Source organism: Phoxinus phoxinus, assembly GCF_949152265.1.
Source record: "Phoxinus phoxinus genome assembly, chromosome: 22".
NCBI classification, from domain to species: Eukaryota; Metazoa; Chordata; class Actinopteri; order Cypriniformes; family Leuciscidae; genus Phoxinus; species Phoxinus phoxinus.
In genome coordinates this window covers 24,762,604-24,782,353 of record NC_136897.1, presented here as the reverse complement: position 1 = coordinate 24,782,353, position 19,750 = coordinate 24,762,604, and the positions used below count along the sequence as shown (strand labels likewise).

The 19,750-nt window shown below is 35.9% G+C and overlaps 1 protein-coding gene across 1 annotated transcript; it reads right to left on the bottom strand.

Annotated features, from left to right (window-relative positions):
- Window positions 1–809: 809 nt before the first annotated feature.
- On the bottom strand, window positions 810–18,315 carry LOC306990890 (uncharacterized protein). Its single transcript, XM_079598211.1, has 43 exons — window positions 18,159–18,315; window positions 17,338–17,501; window positions 17,110–17,214; window positions 16,862–17,024; window positions 16,673–16,783; window positions 16,444–16,572; window positions 16,208–16,324; window positions 15,809–15,977; window positions 15,622–15,732; window positions 15,177–15,358; window positions 14,902–15,081; window positions 14,568–14,695; window positions 14,325–14,497; window positions 13,931–14,095; window positions 12,635–12,664; window positions 12,482–12,553; window positions 12,279–12,392; window positions 11,992–12,166; window positions 11,745–11,893; window positions 11,116–11,197; window positions 10,934–11,033; window positions 8,964–9,086; window positions 7,985–8,148; window positions 7,757–7,861; window positions 7,509–7,671; window positions 7,320–7,430; window positions 7,091–7,219; window positions 6,867–6,983; window positions 6,297–6,465; window positions 6,110–6,220; window positions 5,668–5,849; window positions 5,393–5,572; window positions 5,057–5,184; window positions 4,816–4,988; window positions 4,183–4,224; window positions 3,624–3,725; window positions 3,039–3,068; window positions 2,901–2,951; window positions 2,697–2,810; window positions 2,412–2,586; window positions 2,165–2,313; window positions 1,251–1,335; window positions 810–1,168 (listed from the first exon to the last, which is right to left on the bottom strand). The coding sequence occupies exons 1-43, from the start codon at window positions 18,231–18,233 to the stop codon at window positions 1,054–1,056; spliced, it is 5,412 nt and encodes a 1,803-aa protein (XP_079454337.1). The 5' UTR covers window positions 18,234–18,315; the 3' UTR covers window positions 810–1,053.
- Window positions 18,316–19,750: the final 1,435 nt, after the last annotated feature.

The following is a 19,750-nucleotide window of genomic DNA, read 5'->3' as shown; positions in this document are numbered from 1 at the left end:
ATGTTTTTGACCATACAATGCACCGGGCTCAAAACACAATTGGAGCCCATTGACTTGCATTGTATGGACAAAAAACACAGACATTTAAAAAAAATATCTTCTTATGTGTTATGCAGATTTAAAAAAAATACAGGTTTGGAAAAATATGAGGGTGGGTAAATTATGACATAATTTTCATGTTGCGGTTAACCACCCCTTTAATTAATACTGAGAAATATGAGAGTTGCGTAATCTTGAATTTCCTTTAAGTTCCTTTGGAGCAAGTGTTACAGCAAGTCATAAACTCAAGTTTGCACGATCAGATAAGTTTAAAGCACAAGGGCAAAGGTTAAAGCATATAACTTAGATTGTCTGTGTAACTGCTGACTCATAAATACCCGTATTAGTATATTGTCTATATGTCTATCTGTATAGTTTAATCTAATTAATCACCATGACTTGGTTTATGACATAAACTTTGGACAGTGTGTTAAAGCATGCGTCATTTGCCTTCTGAAGTTATACATGCAACGTCCATTTCAAGTTATTTTTCATTGGGACTTCTCAACATGAAACTTCTAAGTAAATATAGCAGAATAAAACATAATTTGGTTTATTCACAAAGTTGATTTTTCTGTGTCTGCCTTTATTGTAGTTCTAAATAATAATAAAAATACATCTAAAATGACATCCTATAATTTACATGAATTAGTGTAATTTGCAAATGCAAACAAGAATGCAGCCGATGGATGGTCCATTTAGGCTGGAATAAATGCTGGTGTAACTACCTAATATAAGATCAAATGTTTGTTTAATCACAAGAGGTAGTTTGACTTGAGACAGTGTTTAATGGAAAGACGTGCTTATTCCAAAAACAGCATATTATGGTTACAATCACATAGATTTTGAAGAGGGGTCATTTTAAATACATTTTAAATGGATGAATTCATGAAAAGGCTGAGGTGGGTGTCAAAGCGATTTTGTGCTAACCAATGGCTGAACAATATTCTTAATACAAACATAAGCAAGTGTTTTACATAGAAACATGTTCTGTCCCAGTTTATAATTTGAACTCTACAGCCGAGTGACGGTGAAGTCAGAAATCTCTCCCTGCATCACAGCCTGGAACGGGACAAGCCAACATCTGATAACCGGAGTTGAAGGAAGTGTGTAGTCTGTGACATCCTCCCTACAGATACATTCATAGATTAAAACAGATATATAATAAAGGATAATATCAGCTGTGTGTATGATCACTTTTGATCACTTACATGCTCGCCTTCACTTCCTGGTCCATTATCTTTAGAGTTGGTGTTTGTGATCCTTGAACCTCCTCGTATGAAGCCTCAGGTTTTCCTTCAATATTATCCACAGTTATTGAGATTTTATCCCATGTTGTTTTAATGAAGCAAGTTACAAATCAAAATGTACCATTTAATCGCTCATCCAGCTAACAAAAATATGTTCTAAGATACTTTTGCTAAAGTTCATGTTCTCTCTGGACATTAAAAGCGCTAAAACTGAAAGCACTGAAAGGAATGTCTTAAAACTGTTTCAGAAAAAAATAACATTCTGATATTTCAATCATGACAATTCTAGAAATTGTTTTAGCATGTTTTTGAATATGTTAATGTGTTAATGTATTTGGTCTTGGCAGACAAGATCTGCTACTGCTGCAGAACAAGAATATGAACTCGCTACTGCTTATAGATACACAGACACACTGACTGCTTCTGAGCGAGTAAGATATGCTCCAGCTGCATAAATAGACACATAAATCCTGTAGCAGATCTAGGCAGGTGGAGCTGGGGGAGGTAGGAGGTAAATGTTGAGCAAGCAATCTCATTGGCTGCAGGATCAGCAGAGTCCAACTAGCTTGTGCTCTGTGGAAATGATGTAATTGCTTGCATATTGCTTGTAAACCTATCAGCCTATGCTCGCTAGTTTCATGACTGAACTAGATAAATATATAACATTTTCATGCTAATGTGTTGAGAACATTACCAGACCAGACAACTTTAAACAAACAATCCATTACTGTTACTGGAAGAACATTTGTTCATAACTTTGAGAAAACCTTGCCAAAAACATTAGCTGAAGTTCTGAGAACGTTCCCTGTTTGCTGGGTCAATTGTGTAAAATGTTAATTAAATGTTTAAATGTTTAGCCAGAGAAGAACTCTTACCTAAAATGCCCATCAGACTGACATCTTTTGGCTGTTGCCGAACCGCAGGCCACAGAAACACTCCACCAATTTTCTTGTGAAGAAGAATAACAACACGTATGTGTCCCATGGTAACGTCCATTTCATTGCTCCGTAGAACCAGGGACACGCTGTTGAAACAGAGAAACTGATGAATGAATTCGACTTCACATAGGAGCTATAACATACACAAATGTAGTAAAACACTTATAGTTCGAGTAGTATATACCCCTCTGTATTGTGTTGAGTAGGTTCCTGGTCCCACAAAAACTCAACATGACTCTGGCCATCTTGGTAACTGATAGAACTTGTGTTTATTGTCAAGAGATGTTTTGTTTTGTAATGAAAGGCAATTTTACTGAATCCCTGTCGTCTAGTCATGAATTGTCCATTCATAGAGAACTCTAAGACACACAGAAAGTCACACAGTATGAGTACATACAAAACATTCAATTAAAAAGATGACTTTTAAAAGGATGTGTACGTAGAGTAAATGTGTAATAGTTAGCTATACCTGAAGCAGAATCCTGTAACAATCTGAGTTTCTGAGGAACAGGAACGTCAAAACAAAGTGGCTTAGACTGACCAGCAGAAGGCAGCAGGAACCGGTTGCTACGAACTCTTGGAACTAAGAGAAAACATAACCAAATGCTGAATTATAATTATTATATATAAAATTGTCTTACATAATAAGTATGTTTGTAGGATCTTTATGTACCTGGCATAGGGAGAACAACCTCTGCAATCTCCTGTGGAAGGGGCATTGGAGCTATAAACATTAAGAGAAGGTGCAATTGATCAAATTAGACTTTCTTGACACAAGGCAGAATCAAAGTTATAGCATTTTAATACATACCAGAATGTATGTGGAAATAATCAGATGACTCTAAAAAAAAAGGGGGGGGGGGGGGTTAATTCAATAAAAGTCAGAGACAGTCATTATTTAGAAAATTAGAAAATTATTTTTGTAATATTATATAATATAATATTCATTCCCTGTAAAAAAATTTTTATCTGGATTCACTTTTTTCATTTTGCTAAAATTTGCGAAAAACAAAAAGGAAGTAACCATGATAAACACGTTCTCGAGAAAGTATAGGAATCTTTGTCACTGAAAGTCAAAGAACAGCTATTTTTTTTCAGCTGGAATTATCATTATTAGGCCTATTATTGTTTTTACTAAATGTTTTTGGACACCGAAAGTTGCAAAATTGAATCAAGATTAATAAAAACACAACATAACAAACAAAGCCTAGACATCCCAAATAAAGCATCTGTACTTTCTTCACTGAGTTGAATAGCCTATCTCTGGACCAGATGTGAATGTAATAACTTCTTGTTGCGATGAACACAATGGATATATTATTAACCTCAGAGAAGAAAGTAGGCTACATGTCAAGTATCAGAGTCTTTGTCTACTTTTAGAAGAAAAGAAGCATACCAAGTAACCCCGGAAAAACATCTGGTGAAGAAATCTGGCGCATCAGAACGGGCTGACTGTGCAGAGCGGGCCCATGAACACCACTACGACTATATCCTGAGGCTGGGATAGAAGTGGGAAAAATTTATATTTAAAGGCGGATTCATTGAATTCATCATAAAATAAAAATTCAGCCCATCTATTTTCTTAATGCATGTTATAAATCTTGTGAATTATCTAATAATGTGTAATTTCCTTTTTTTTAATTTAAATATTATAACGGGGTCTTCATTGAAAGCGACAGATTTCTCTCTGGTGACGTATGCACGAAGACTTTTTGTTCTAAGAAAATTTGAATAGAGGGAAAAGATGTGTTTCATCTCAAAATCCAATAGACAACTGATGTACAAAACTTAATACGCTTTACATGTATTTCATTTTTGAAAAAGCTGTTTCACTCAGATGTGCATCACAATACAGAAGAATATATCTATCGGTACTCCCATTTCATTGCAACTTTACAACTATTCTCTGCAATAGTTTGAGTAAATTAACTGTTAGTTCACCATTTTATACATAAATGCAAATGGATCCCCGGATGAAGGAAGCAAACTCATCATTACTGATTAAAAAAGAAAGAGAAAAGTGTTATTCACTGTACACAGTGGGCAGCAAGACCAAGACTGTGCAAATCTGTGATTTTCTTCTATTTAAACCTTGAAGAAAAAAAGCAATGTTATGACAGAAAATGAAGGAATATTTAAGATTCTGCACTAATTTTGGACAAAAGGAAAGGCCAATTCAAGTTTTATTACTGAAATTGTAATGCTGATAATATATTTTGTAATGAAATGAACTGTAAAGTAATGAACTAAAACTATTTATATAGTGATCTATGACATTTGAACCTCCCTATACATATAAATACAGTAGCTGAATCTATTCAAGTTCAGATATAGAAACAGATACATGTATAGGATGCACAAATCAAGTTGTTTCTTATATTGATATATGTTTTGGTTAACCTATATATGATGCAGTTGATGCACAGCTTGATTAATACATTTTTGCATAACATTTCATATTGCTGCTGTCACAGTGACTGTGTTTATTTTGCTGCATAAAATGGACCTTGCTCTTTTGTTAAAGGTCAAATGTTTACACAGCTTTATTTACAAGGTTTGTAAGATACTTAAAACTTCTCAGTTCTCACCTGGAGGTCTGGGTTCCTCTCCTCCCTCTTTGGGTTTGTCGGCAACTTCCACTTCATCTCCCTGTGGCTTCGTGACGACCATAGAGGTGAGTGGGGTGACAAACTGGTATTTCAGGGACAGTTTGAGAGCTTCTTTCTTTTCATCCTCTTTCTCTTGTCCTTTAAGAAGCACTCTGAGACAGAAAAATGTCTTCAATGTCCAACATAAAAAGCAGAATGTCATATCACTCAATAAACTTACTGCCTTTCCAGAATTTGCTTCACTGTAAGGTAGGCCCACAGTCTCGGCATGAAATCCTCATTCTCAGGTGGGACGTCACTGGTGTCTTTTACCATTACAGTTTCCTGATACGTCACATTACTGCCTTTCTGCTCAGAAATAATAATAATACTAGTGAACATTTTCATCAGGAATGCTGTCATTACCACTTTCATCTTTCTCTGAAAACAAAGTGACCATTATTACAAACTCTTAAACAATAGATCATCAATGATCCTAATATATAATGGCCTTGGTTGAGACTGCCGAGAAAAAACTCAATCTAATCTGATGAATTGTAAAGCATGATGATCTTACTGATACTGCAATGACTTCACTGGTGAAACTCTCCACACTGTTGTCTGTGATTTGTCCTGATACCACAATCTCAGAGCCGTTGAAGTACAGACTAAAGCTGGTCTTGGTAAGGTTAGTCCCTCCTGTGTATTTAAGTTGAACATCAGTGAGGAGAGGGACGGCAACTTCGTCATAGAAGCCCTACAATACAAACCGAAATAAAGGGTTTAAATGCATTGAAACACAGAACAGATAAGCACTGAGGATGAATTCACGGCTGATTCTCTGTCGTCCACCTGCAGCTGTAGATCAGCGTCCGAATCTTCATAAATCCTGCGAGCAACTCCACCATTTTCCAATGACATCTTTGTCAGGAAGTCAAAGTTAACATCATATCCAAAACCAAGACAATAGAGGGGGAACTTTGGCCCAATTGCCTCTCTCACATTGGCCATTATCCTGTCTTTGTTAGTTTCACCTGTTAGAGGAAAATAAGTCGAAAAATAAGACTACCTACAATACATGCTTGAAAATCATGAAATTCTTTGAGTGAGAAAGCAATGGATGTAATTTCATATTTCTTATTCTTTTCTCTTACTGAAAAAGAACTAAATTGATCACTGGTCCTACAGGTATTTGAATTAGATCTAAAACCTTTTATTAACAGGTCTTCTGTACACTGAGTGAACTAATGCTAGGATAAAACACATTAGCTTGTGTTTGTCAGTGAATCTGTGCCTGAAGTGGGATCTCCATCAGTCAGCAGGATCAGGATGGATGCGGTTCCTTCTCGTGGATGTCGATGGATCATGTCCACTCCTGCTAGAACTGCAGCGTTAATGTCTGTGGCTAAAGGAAGAACAAACATAGTTGTGTCACATTGAGGTACAACTTTCTTTCTCCCCATTTAGAGTTAGGAACTCACATCCTCTATCTCTGATCTCCTTCACAAAAGATTTTGCAGTCTCCAGGTTTTCCTTGGTAGCTTTCAGGAGTTCATTCTTCCATGTTTTAACTTCACTGTCGAAAGTGATCAATCCAAAGTGGTCATCCCCATCAAGATCACTTAAAATCTTTAGCAGTGCCAAACGAGTCTAAAGACAAACACTTCTGTCAGAACACCTGAAAGTTATGCTTTCTCCATTACCAGTTTTGTTAAACATTTCCAAGCTTTCCTGTAGCTCAGTGGTAAGAGCATTGCGTTAACAACGCAAGGTTGTGGGTTCGATCTCAGGGGATTGCACATACCTATGTATAAATGTATAGGATAATGCAATGTAAGTCGCTTTGGATAAAAGCGTCTGCCAAATGCATAAATGTAAATGTAAACAAAGCAACTCCACAATGATTTCAATACAGAAATTCCTTTCAACATATAAATGCACAAGGCTGCAAGATCCTTTAAAAATGTCCTTCAAGGATTTTGCCATAAGAAAAATGCATTGCTTGTTAAATCCATTTAATTGATTTGGCTGAACTTGACGTTGACATTTACCTGATGTATTTTTCTGCCGTTCATAGAACCGCTCCGGTCAATGATAAAAACCACATTTTTGGGAATACGTGAAACATCAGAGGGTGCAAAGTAGTGGACAAAATAGCCATTTGATACCTGAGAGAAAACAAAAGTACATTTCTGAATATCATTCATGTATTTTTAAATAGTCAGTCTTTCAAAATCATTTGGCAAATTTATTGAAACGTTATTGAAAAATGTACCATGACTTCTCCTTTATGACTTGATCTCTCAACATCGTATGTGATAAGCAGGTCACCCTTCAGTCCACTTTCTCCACAGCTTTCACACTTGGTCTGTTGATCTTGAGTGGGGTAGAAGGTCACCCATGCCTGAAATGATCAGTTTGGTCATCTGGTAACTTTGTTTCAAGTGTAGTAGCATAATAAGAACATTTAAGCGAAGTGTTTAGCTCTCATTTTAAGCTCTTACGTCTTTGTCTGCTCTGGTGGTTTTGATGGCATTGGCCAGATCACCGGTGCTCAAATCTCCTTTCACCTCCAAGAAGGAAAATCCTGGTTTCTCTTGTATGTGAACATCTATCTAATGTGAGTAAAATAAATATGATCTTTCTATCCACCTTAATTGATGATCTATTTCCCTCTTTGTTTCTTCTCCTACCTTGAAGTCTGCCACCGGCTGCATTGGTTGGGCATTGATGAGTAGCTCATATTTGCCAAGGCGACGCTTTAGCAGTTCTTCGTAAGTCAACTCAAAAGTCACTTTACTAAAAGCAGCCACCGTCACTGAAGTTTTAAAGTCTTCTAAAGTCCTTCCAACAGATCTGAAATAGACATTAATCCCAGCATATTACTAAACATGCAATAAAAACACATTTCATGGACCTATTTATTTTGAATGTCCAGTACTTGATCAGTCCAGCACTTTCTCCTCGAGATACTGCTCGACTGTACTGTTGCTGAGCTTCCTGCTTTTCCTTCACAACACCATCATATATCTTCCCCTCTATGGTCCTATGGAGAAAAGAAAATCCTCACACACATTAAACAGACTTTAAAATTAGCTTGCTAGTTTTGTCTTTATAGAATTGGTGAATTTCAGACATTTTTATGTTTAAGAGCATTGAATTTCCCTACATTCTGAATTTGCTGATGAAGGCATTCTTGGGTATCTTGACCTCAAACTGGATCTCTTGAGATTCATTCACTGTGTTCGCCACACGGCTCGTGATGACGGTTGTGGCGTAGCGACTGGTGACCGTGGAGTTAATGTAGAAGCTGTATATATCCACATTTGGTTTCTGTTGAGACATCAAACAGTGCAGTCATATTGGATAGTGCACATATACTCCTCCTTTTTGCGTGGGATTGTTCAAATATTTACTGCTCGAAAATGGCATGGAGAAAAGGCCTTTGGACTAAAAAACAAATGCATTTTGATGACTACATCTCAGTGTAAACTATTGAGTAATAGATAGTTCTCTTTACTCAATTTAAATGATAGGCTACATTGCTTTTCAAAAAAAAAAAAAAAACTTTTATGCTCACCAAGACTGCATTTATTAGATCTAAAATACACTAACATCTGTAATTTGTGAAATATATTTGTAATTAAAAAAAAAAAATCTATCATATTACATTTTAAAATATAATTTTACCGTGATGCAAAGCTGAATTTTCAGCATCATTACACCCGTTTTCAGTGTCAGATTATCCTTTAGAAATAATTCTAGTATGTAGATTTTTTGCTTAAGAAACATTTGTCATTAATTAGCGTTAAAACAGTTGAGCAACAATTTTTTTGGGGGAAACTGTGATCATTTTGGGGGGGATTTTTTGAAGAATAAAGTTTAAAACAACAGCTTTAATTTTGAAATAGAAATCTTTTGTAACATCATAAATGTCTAGAATGTCACGTTTGAACAATTTAATTAATTAATTAGTTAATTAATAAATGTAAAAAAAAACTTACTGACCTCAAATTTTTGAACATTGTATATTCAACATGTATGAAGTAAATATAATTTGTCTGGACCTTTATCTCAAATACAAATAATTCATCTCTTTTTTAGAATTTTTACATCATCTTTATCTTAAACTGAGCGTTAACCCTCACCTTCTTAACAGGTTGTGAACTGGCTGAGACGAGAAAGACGCCCAAGAGGATCAGTCTGAGAGCTGCTCGATCCATCACGACCTGCAGAAAACAGACCTCGAAACACACACTGCCTTTAAACTCCTGTCCACATCATGCGATTGGCTATTATTGACCGGATGAAGAAACCTCCCCCTCTATTTGTAATCAGTGTAGCGACTGAGACAGATCAGACACAATTATTTGATATATTTAACAAATAATCCATAATATCTCTCACCCAACAAGCAAACCATGGGCTACTGCAACTAACACTGGTTACGGTGTTTGTTTCCAGGACACATGAAGACTGAGACTGTTTATGACCCAAAGGAATTTAGAGAGAGGTTTGACTCTCACTTAATTCTAATGGAAAAGGACAAATAAACCCTTTAAACATATCCTATATATAACCACTTGAGAAATGTATCAACATGTATTCCATTTTTCCATCTCATGATTTTCCTTATAGAGTTTGGCCTATGTCTTCATTCAAACTATTTTGGATTAATGTTTCTAAAATCACATGTGTAGCATGCTTGGTATCTAAGAACTCCAATTTTCATTCCCTATTTGTTCATTTACATTACATTTTGCTTACTCTGTGACACATTAGTATTTTAAGAATCTTGAAGATTCTTCTTTTAAATACCCAGTCAAAATACATATGCAAATACCCTGCTAGAACAAATGATCATAAAGTTTCCCTCCAACGGAACAACTTCTTATTGGCTCACTCAAATCTTGTTGGTGTGACATCTTCACTCTACAAAATCACCCGGTTCCCCCGATTCTGATGTGAACATGATGCTGAGCTAGAAGTCTTTAATTTTGGGTGTTTGGGTGTCTAACCCTTTTAGGGTGTTAGATTTAAGAAACTGATGGTTTGCTCAAGGCTTTCAAACAATGCTTTCCTGAATTCTGCTTCAACTCTATATCCCTTGGTAAACTGTGTGTGTGTGTGTGTGTGTGTGTTAGAGTAGTTTAAGTGTTAATAAAGTCTTATTCGTGTTACTGGAGTCCCTAATTATGCAGATTTTGCCTACATGCTCCTAGTGTACAATAAGAAAGTTATTTCCCTTACCACGGAAATTAAAATTTCTTAGAATTAATCAATACTGGGTGTCCGACAAACAGCTTAGTAAATTGTGGTATTCTGCTACATCAAGTTAATTCTATTAACTGATCCCAAAAATGTATAATAAATTATAACAAGTTATGATTACCGGTAATTATTTATACTTCCCTTTAGCTAATGTACATCAGGGACTCTTGAACCCCTCAAAAGTCAATATTGAGGCATTCTTTTTAGAAAATATATTATCTATATAACTTGTAAATACTTTACATTCTGCAGAAGTTTGTTGCCGTTTTTTATTTTACTATCAGACATGACCTCATAAAATACATAATTTACAGAAATAATCACAATCAATACTTTGATTGAAAAGGGACCAATTAAATGGTTGCTATGATAGATAGATAGATAGATAGACAGACAGACAGACAGACAGACAGACAGACAGACAGACAGACAGACAGACAGACAGACAGACAGACAGACAGACAGACAGACAGACAGACAGACAGACAGACAGACAGACAGACAGACAGACAGACAGACAGACAGACAGACAGACAGACAGACAGACAGACAGACAGACAGACAGACAGACAGACAGACAGACAGACAGACAGACAGACAGACAGACAGACAGACAGACAGACAGACAGACAGATAGATAGATAGATAGATAGATAGATAGATAGATAGATAGATAGATAGATAGATAGATAGATAGATAGATAGATAGATAGATAGATAGATAGATAGATAGATAGATAGATAGATAGATAGATAGATAGATAGATAAACTTCAGCAAGTGTATTGTGTTTTACATAGAAACATGTTCTGTCCCAGTTTATAATTTGAACTCTACAGCCGAGTGACAGTGAAGTCAGAAATCTCTCCCTGCATCACAGCCTGGAACGGGACAAGCCAACATCTGATAACCGGAGTTGAAGGAAGTGTGTAGTCTGTGACATCCTCCCTACAGATACATTCATAGATTAAAACAGATATATAATAAAGGATAATATCAGCTGTGTGTATGATCACTTTTGATCACTTACATGCTCGCCTTCACTTCCTGGTCCATTATCTTTAGAGTTGTTTGTGATCCTTGAACCTCCTCGTATGAAGCCTCAGGTTTTCCTTCAATATTATCCACAGTTATTGATATTGTATGGCGTTTAATAAAGCAAGATGCAAATCAAAATGTACCATTTAATCGCTCACCCAGCTAACAAAACAAAAATATGTCTAAAGATATTTTTCCTAACGTTCCCGTTAAGTTATACAAATATTATTTCTGAATGTTCTCTAAACATTCAAAACGTCCAGTTTTTTTTTTTTTATGTTCTGAAAATGTTTTCTTTTTTCTTTTCTTGGTTATGTGAACGTTAAGAGAACATTCTATTTTATCATTCTTCAAACATTAGGTGAACGTTACTTTTGGATGTTCTCTGAACATTCTGAATCAAGTAATAAAATCGCTATGGTAATGCTTTGAGAACATTAAAGACCCGATAACTTTGAACAAACATCCCATTACTGTTACTGGAAGAACATTTGTTCATAACTTTGAGAAAACCTTGCCAAAAACATTAGCTGAAGTTCTGAGAACGTTCCCTGTTAGCTGGGTCAATTGTGTAAAATGTTAATTAAATGTTTAAATGTTTAGCCAGAGAAGAACTCTTACCTAAAATGCCCATCAAACTGACATCTTTTGGCTGTTGCCGAACCGCAGGCCACAGAAACACTCCACCAATTTTCTTGTGAAGAAGAATAACAACACGTATGTGTCCCATGGTAACGTCCATTTCATTGCTCCGTAGAACCAGGGACACGCTGTTGAAACAGAGAAACTGATGAATGAATTCTACTTCACATAGGAGCTATAACATACACAAATGTAGTAAAACACTTATAGTTCGAGTAGTATATACCCCTCTGTATTGTGTTGAGTAGGTTCCTGGTCCCACAAAAACTCAACATGACTCTGGCCATCTTGGTAACTGATAGAACTTGTGTTTATTGTCAGGAGATGTTTTGTTTTGTAATGAAAGGCAATTTTACTGAATCCCTGTCGTCTAGTCATGAATTGTCCATTCATAGAGAACTCTAAGACACACAGAAAGTCACACAGTATGAGTACATACAAAACATTCAATTAAAAAAAGATGATTTTCAAAAGGATGTGTACGTAGAGTAAATGTGTAATAGTTAGCTATACCTGAAGCAGAATCCTGTAACAATCTGAGTTTCTGAGGAACAGGAACGTCAAAACAAAGTGGCTTAGACTGACCAGCAGAAGGCAGCAGGAACCGGTTGCTACGAACTCTTGGAACTAAGAGAAAACACAACCAAATGCTGTATCATAATTATAATAAAAAAAATGTCCTACATTATAAGTAAGTTATAGAGATCTGAAAGTACTTGATAACATAGTAGGGAGAACAGCATCAGCATCTGCCTCATCACTCTTCCGTGGAATTGTGAGCATTTGACCTAAGCCCAAGAGATACACTTGATCAAATTAGACTTACTTGACACAAGCCAGAATCAAAGTTAGAGCGTATTCATACGTACCATAACCGGAGATCAGCAAGTCACTGTAATCTAAAAAAAGGAGGTTTAGTCATTAAATAGTCAGACTATTTATAATACAGCTTTTCATTCTAAGTCAGTTAATCAGTAATTACTCAATAAATAATGAAAAAGTTCAATGTACCAAAGCATTTTGAAATAATTAAATAGATAAATTAATAATACATAATTACATTAATAATTAATTTAAGTAATTCAAATGTACCGAATATTCTTTCTCAAATATTTAGCAAATAATAATAGATAATATTTCCAATAAAAATAAAAGAATTACACATTTCACAAAAAAATATGCTACATTTAAATCATTTTCTTTTCATGATTAAAATGTATTTCCAAATGTTGCTTTTAATATTGAAGGGATAGTGAAAATAAAACTGTAGACATCATTTACTCACCCTGGTGTTGTTCTGATGCAGTGTGCTGTTCTTTCTTTTATGGACTACAAAAGGAGTGTTTTTTATAATAAATAAAAAAAATCCTGCTTGCGCTTGTCCATATATTGCCACTGAATAACAACCAGAATGAATCTTTCTAAATAAGATTCAGAAGTATGACAGAATGATCCCGTGCTACACATGTTGTATATTGCAAGTGTTCTGGAGGTATTCGATAGGGTTTGGTGAAACCAAAACAAAATTGTATGTATTATTTAAGGGAAATCCTGACTTTGACCGTTGGTCTTCTGTGCTCGACTGCGTGTTTGTGAGACCATATTAGCCCCGCAGTTCCCGCGTGCAGTCAAACACAGAAGATCAACGGCCAAGGTCAGGATTTCCGTTAAATTATATATTACATTTCATTTTTGTTTTTTTATCAAACCCTATCACCCCCGAATACTTGGAATATACAACAAATGGGATGGGATCATTCTATGATGCTTTTGCATCTTTTAAAAAAAGCTTGATGCTGGTTGCTATTCATTGCCATATGGATGAGCGTAAGCACTAAGCAGGACTTTTTTTTTAAATACTCATTTTGTGGTCCATAAAAGAAAGGGCATACAGCATTAGAAAAACATTAGGGTGAGAAAATGATGACTTCATTGTTATTTTAGGGTGAACTATCATTTTAAAAGGCTTCATTTATGAATCGCATCTAATGCCTTATTTTATTTATTTTAATTTCATTCTCTGCACTTTTTTAAGAGGATTTTGCTTTTAATAAATCAAATTTGCAGTCATTTTTTGTAAAAGCAAAAACTAAGTATCCAGTGATAAAGACATTCTCGAGAAAGTATACGAGTCTTTGTCAACTTTTAGAAGAGAAAAGGCATACCATGGATCCCTGGATGAGCAAAAGTTGGAGCAGGTATACTGAGCATCTTGAGCATAACGCGCCGACCACTGGTCAGACGAAGCTTACTGGACGCACCGGGTCGACCAGGGTGACCTTGCAGACCAGGCTGACTGGGACTGAAATGACTATACCGTAATCCTGGTACTGGGATATAAAACAAATGGGGAAAATATACATTTAAAGGCAGATGCAGTATATTGAATTTAGCATAACCCCATCTCTTTTCTAAATGCATCTTATTAAAGTGCCCTTATTATGGATTTTTTAAATTGACCTTTCATGTAGTGTGTAACATAGCTCTAAGTAAATTAAAACATCCTTTTTCAAACAAGTCATAAGGCGTTTCATAAGGTCAAAACTTCTCAGTTCTCACCTGGAGGTCTGGGTTCCTCTCCTCCCTCTTTGGGTTTGTCGGCAACTTCCACTTCTTCTCCCTGTGGCTTCGTGACGACCATAGAGGTGAGTGGGGTGACAAACTGGTATTTCAGGGACAGTTTGAGAGCTTCTTTCTTTTCATCCTCTTTCTCTTGTCCTTTAAGAAGCACTCTGAGACAGAAAAATGTCTTCAATGTCCAACATAAAAAGCAGAATGTCATATATCACTCAATAAACTTACTGCCTTTCCAGAATTTGCTTCACTGTAAGGTAGGCCCACAGTCTCGGCATGAAATCCTCATTCTCAGGAGGGACGTCACTGGTGTCTTTTACCATTACAGTTTCCTGATACGTCACATTACTGCCTTTCTGCTCAGAAATAATAATAATAGTGAACATTTTCATCAGGAATGCTGTCATTACCACTTTCATCTTTCTCTGAAAACAAAGTGACCATTATTACAAACTCTTAAACAATAGATCATCAATGATCCTAATATATATTGACCTTGGTTGAGACTGCCGAGAAAAAAACTCAATCTAATCTGATGAATTGTAAAGCATGATGATCTTACTGATACTGCAATGACTTCACTGGTGAAACTCTCCACACTGTTGTCTGTGATTTGTCCTGATACCACAATCTCAGAGCCGTTGAAGTACAGACTAAAGCTGGTCTTGGTAAGGTTTGTCCCTCCTGTGTATTTAAGTTGAACATCAGTGAGGAGAGGGACGGCAACTTCGTCATAGAAGCCCTACAATACAAACCGAAATAAAGGGTTTAAATGCATTGAAACACAGAACAGAGAAGCACTGAGGATGAATTCACGGCTGATTCTCTGTCGTCCACCTGCAGCTGTAGATCAGCGTCCGAATCTTCATAAATCCTGCGAGCAACTCCACCATTTTCCAATGACATCTTTGTCAGGAAGTCAAAGTTAACATCATATCCAAAACCAAGACAATAGAGGGGGAACTTTGGCCCAATTGCCTCTCTCACATTGGCCATTATCCTCTCTTTGTTAGTTTCACCTGTTAGAGGAAAATAAGTAGAAAAATAAGACTACCTACAATACATGCTTGAAAATCATGAAATTCTTTGAGTGATCAGAAAGCAATGGATGTAATTTCATATTTCTTATTCTTTTCTCTTACTGAAAAAGAACTAAATTGATCACTGGTCCTACAGGTATTTTAATTAGATCTTAAACCTTTTATTAACAGGTCTTCTGTACACTGAGTAAACTAATGCTAGGATAAAACACATTAGCTTGTGTTTGTCAGTGAATCTGTGCCTGAAGTGGGATCTCCATCAGTCAGCAGGATCAGGATGGATGCGGTTCCTTCTCGTGGATGTCGATGGATCATGTCCACTCCTGCTAGAACTGCAGCGTTAATGTCTGTGGCTAAAGGAAGAACAAACATAGTTGTGTCACATTGAGGTACAACTGTCTTTCTCCCCATTTAGAGTTAGGAACTCACCTCCTCTATCTCTGATCTCCTTCACAAAAGATTTTGCAGTCTCCAGGTTTTCCTTGGTAGCTTTCAGGAGTTCATTCTTCCATGTTTTAACTTCACTGTCGAAAGTGATCAATCCAAAGTGGTCATCCTCATCAAGATCACTTAAAATCTTTAGCAGTGCCAAACGAGTCTAAAGACAAACACTTCTGTCAGAACACCTGAAAGTTATGCTTTCTCCATTACCAGTTTAGTTAAACAAAGCAACTCCACAATGATTTTAATACAGAAATTCCTTTCAACATATAAATGCACAAGGCTGCAAGATCCTTTAAAAATGTCCTTCAAGGATTTTGCCATAAAAAATGCATTGCTTGTTAAATCCTTTTAATTGATTTGGCTGAACTTGACGTTGACATTTACCTGATGCATTTTTTTGCCGTGCATAGATCCACTCCGGTCAATGATAAAAACCACATTTTTGGGAATACGTGAAACATCAGAGGGTGCAAAGTAGTGGACAAAATAGCCATTTGATACCTGAGAGAAAACAAAAGTACATTTCTGAATATCATTCATGTATTTTTAAATAGTCAGTCTTTCAAAATCATTTGGCAAATTTATTTTACTGTTGTAAAGTACGTTATTGAAAAATGTACCATGACTTCTCCTTTATGACTTGATCTCTCGACATCGTATGTGATAAGCAGGTCACCCTTCAGTCCACTTTCTCCACAGCTTTCACACTTGGTCTGTTGATCTTGAGTGGGGTAGAAGGTCACCCATGCCTGAAATGATCAGTTTGGTCATCTGGTAACTTTGTTCGAAGTGTAGTAGCATAATGAGAACATTTAAGCGAAGTGTTTTGCTCTCATTTTAAGCTCTTACGTCTTTGTCTGCTCTGGTGGTTTTGATGGCATTGGCCAGATCACCGGAGCTCAAATCTCCTTTCACCTCCAAGAAGGAAAATCCTGGTTTCTCTTGTATGTGAACATCTATCTAATGTGAGTAAAAGAAATATGATCTTTCTATCCACCTTAATTGATGATCTATTTCCCTCTTTGTTTCTTCTCCTACCTTGAAGTCTGCCACCGGCTGCATTGGTTGGGCATTGATGAGTAGCTCATATTTGCCAAGGCGACGCTTTAGCAGTTCTTCGTAAGTCAACTCAAAAGTCACTTTACTAAAAGCAGCCACCGTCACTGACGTTTTAAAGTCTTCTAAAGTCCTTCCAACAGATCTGAAATAGACATTAATCCCAGCATATTACTAAACATGCAATAAAAACACATTTCATGGACCTATTTATTTTTAATATCGAGTACTTGATCAGTCCAGCACTTTCTCCTCGAGATACTGCTCGACTGTACTGTTGCTGAGCTTCCTGCTTTTCCTTCACAACACCATCATATATCTTCCCCTCTATGGTCCTATGGAGAAAAGAAAATCCTCACACACATTAAACAGACTTTAAAATTAGCTTGCTAGTTTTGTCTTTATAGAATTAGTGAATTTCAGACATTTTTATGTTTAAGAGCATTGAATTTCCCTACATTCTGAATTTGCTGATGAAGGCATTCTTGGGTATCTTGACCTCAAACTGGATCTCTTGAGATTCATTCACTGTGTTCGCCACACGGCTCGTGATGACGGTTGTGGCGTAGCGACTGGTGACCGTGGAGTTAATGTAGAAGCTGTATATATCCACATCTTGTTTCTGTTGAGACATCAAACAGTGCAGTCATATTGGATAGTGCACATACTCCTCCTTTTTGCGTGGGATTGTTCAAATATTTACTGCTCGGAAATGGCATGGAGAAAAGGCCTTTGGACTAAAAAACAAATACATTTTGATGACTACATCTCAGTGTAAACTATTGAGTAAAGGATAGTTCTCTTTACTCAATTTAAATGGTACACAGCTTTTCAAAAGTCAGTAAGAATTAAAACAATTTTTGGAAAGAAGTCTTTTAAGTCTTAGAAATAATTCTAGTATGCTGATTTTTTTGCTTAAGAAACATTTTTCATTAATTAGTGTTAAAACAGTTGTGCAACAATTTTTTTGTGGATACTGTGATCATTTTTTGGGGGATTTTTTGAAGAATAAAGTTTAAAACAACAGCTTTAATTTTGAAATAGAAATCTTTTGTAACATCATAAATGTCTAGAATGTCACGTTTGGTCAATTTAATAAATAAAAGTATTCCTTTCTTTGGAAAAAAAAACTTACTGACCTCAAATTTTTGAACATTGTATATTCAACATGTATGAAGTAAATATAATTTGTCTGGACCTTTATCTCAAATACAAATAATTCATCTCTTTTTTAGAATTTTTACATCATCTTTATCTTAAACTGAGCGTTAACCCTCACCTTCTTAACAGGGTGTGAACTGGCTGAGACGAGAAAGACGCCCAAGAGGATCAGTCTGAGAGCTGCTCGATCCATCACGACCTGCAGAAAACAGACCTCGAAACACACACTGCCTTTTAACTCCTGTCCACATCATGCGATTGGCTATTATTGACCAGATGAAGAAACCTCCCCCTCTATTTGTAATCAGTGTAGCGACTGAGACAGATCAGACACAATTATTTGATATATTTAACAAATAATCCATAATATCTCTCACCCAACAAGCAAACCATGGGCTACTGCAACTAACACTGGTTACGGTGTTTGTTTCCAGGACACATGAAGACTGAGACTGTTTATGACCCAAAGGAATTTAGAGAGAGGTTTGACTCTCACTTAATTCTAATGGAAAAAGACAAATAAACCCTTTAAACATATCCTATATATAAACACTTGAGAAATGTATCAACATGTATTCCATTTTTCCATCTCATGATTTTCCTTATAGAGTTTGGCCTATGTCTTCATTCAAACTATTTTGGATTAATGTTTCTTATCAAATGTGTAGCATGCTTGGTATCTAAGAACTCCAATTTTCATTCCCTATTTGTTCATTTACATTACATTTTGCTTACTCTGTGACACATTAGTATTTTAAGAATCTTGAAGATTCTTCTTTTAAATACCCAGTCAAAATACATATGCAAATACCCTGCTAGAACAAATGATCATAAAGTTTCCCTCCAACGGAACAACTTCTTATTGGCTCACTCAAATCTTGTTGGTGTGACATCTTCACTCTACAAGATCACCCGGTTCCCCCGATTCTGATGTGAACATGATGCTGAGCTAGAAGTCTTTAATTTTGGGTGTTTGGGTGTCTAACCCTTTTAGGGTGTTAGATTTAAGAAACTGATGGTTTGCTCAAGGCTTTCAAACAATGCTTTCCTGAATTCTGCTTCAACTCTATATCCCTTGGTAAACTTGTGTGTGTGTGTGTGTTAGAGTAGTTTAAGTGTTAATAAAGTCTTATTCGTGTTACTGGAGTCCCTAATTATGCAGATTTTGCCTACATGCTCCTAGTGTACAATAAGAAAGTTATTTCCCTTACCACGGAAATGAAAATTTCTTAGAATTAATCAATACTGGGTGTCCGACAAACAGCTTAGTAAATTGTGGTATTCTGCTACATCAAGTTAATTCTATTAACTGATCCCAAAAATATATAATAAATTATAACAAGTTATGATTAATTATTTATACTTCCCTTGAGCTAATGTACATCAGGGACTCTTGAACCCCTCAAAAGTCAATATTGAGGCATTCTTTTTAGAAAATATATTATCTATATAACTTGTAAATACTTTACATTCTGCAGAAGTTTGTTGCCGTTTTTTATTTTACTATCAGACATGACCTCATAAAATACATAATTTACAGAAATAATCACAATCAATACTTTGATTGAAAAGGGACCAATTAAATGGTTGCTATACTAGATGATAGATAGATAGATAGATAGATAGATAGATAGATAGATAGATAGATAGATAGATAGATAGATAGATAGATAGATAGATAGATAGATAGATAGATAGATAGATAGATAG

Bases quoted from the DNA above. Each gene is read 5' to 3' on its own strand.
- LOC306990890 (XM_079598211.1), bottom strand. From the start codon at position 18,233: ATGGATCGAGCAGCTCTCAGACTGATCCTCTTGGGCGTCTTTCTCGTC. The intron at 9,087-10,933 runs GTCACTCGGCTG...TGATGTGGACAG, and splicing joins GAGAGATTTCTGACTTCACT to GAGTTTAAAGGCAGTGTGTG. The intron at 3,726-4,182 runs TTATGTATAAAA...CTTCTATCCCAG, and splicing joins ATCCGGGGATCCATTTGCAT to CCTCAGGATATAGTCGTAGT.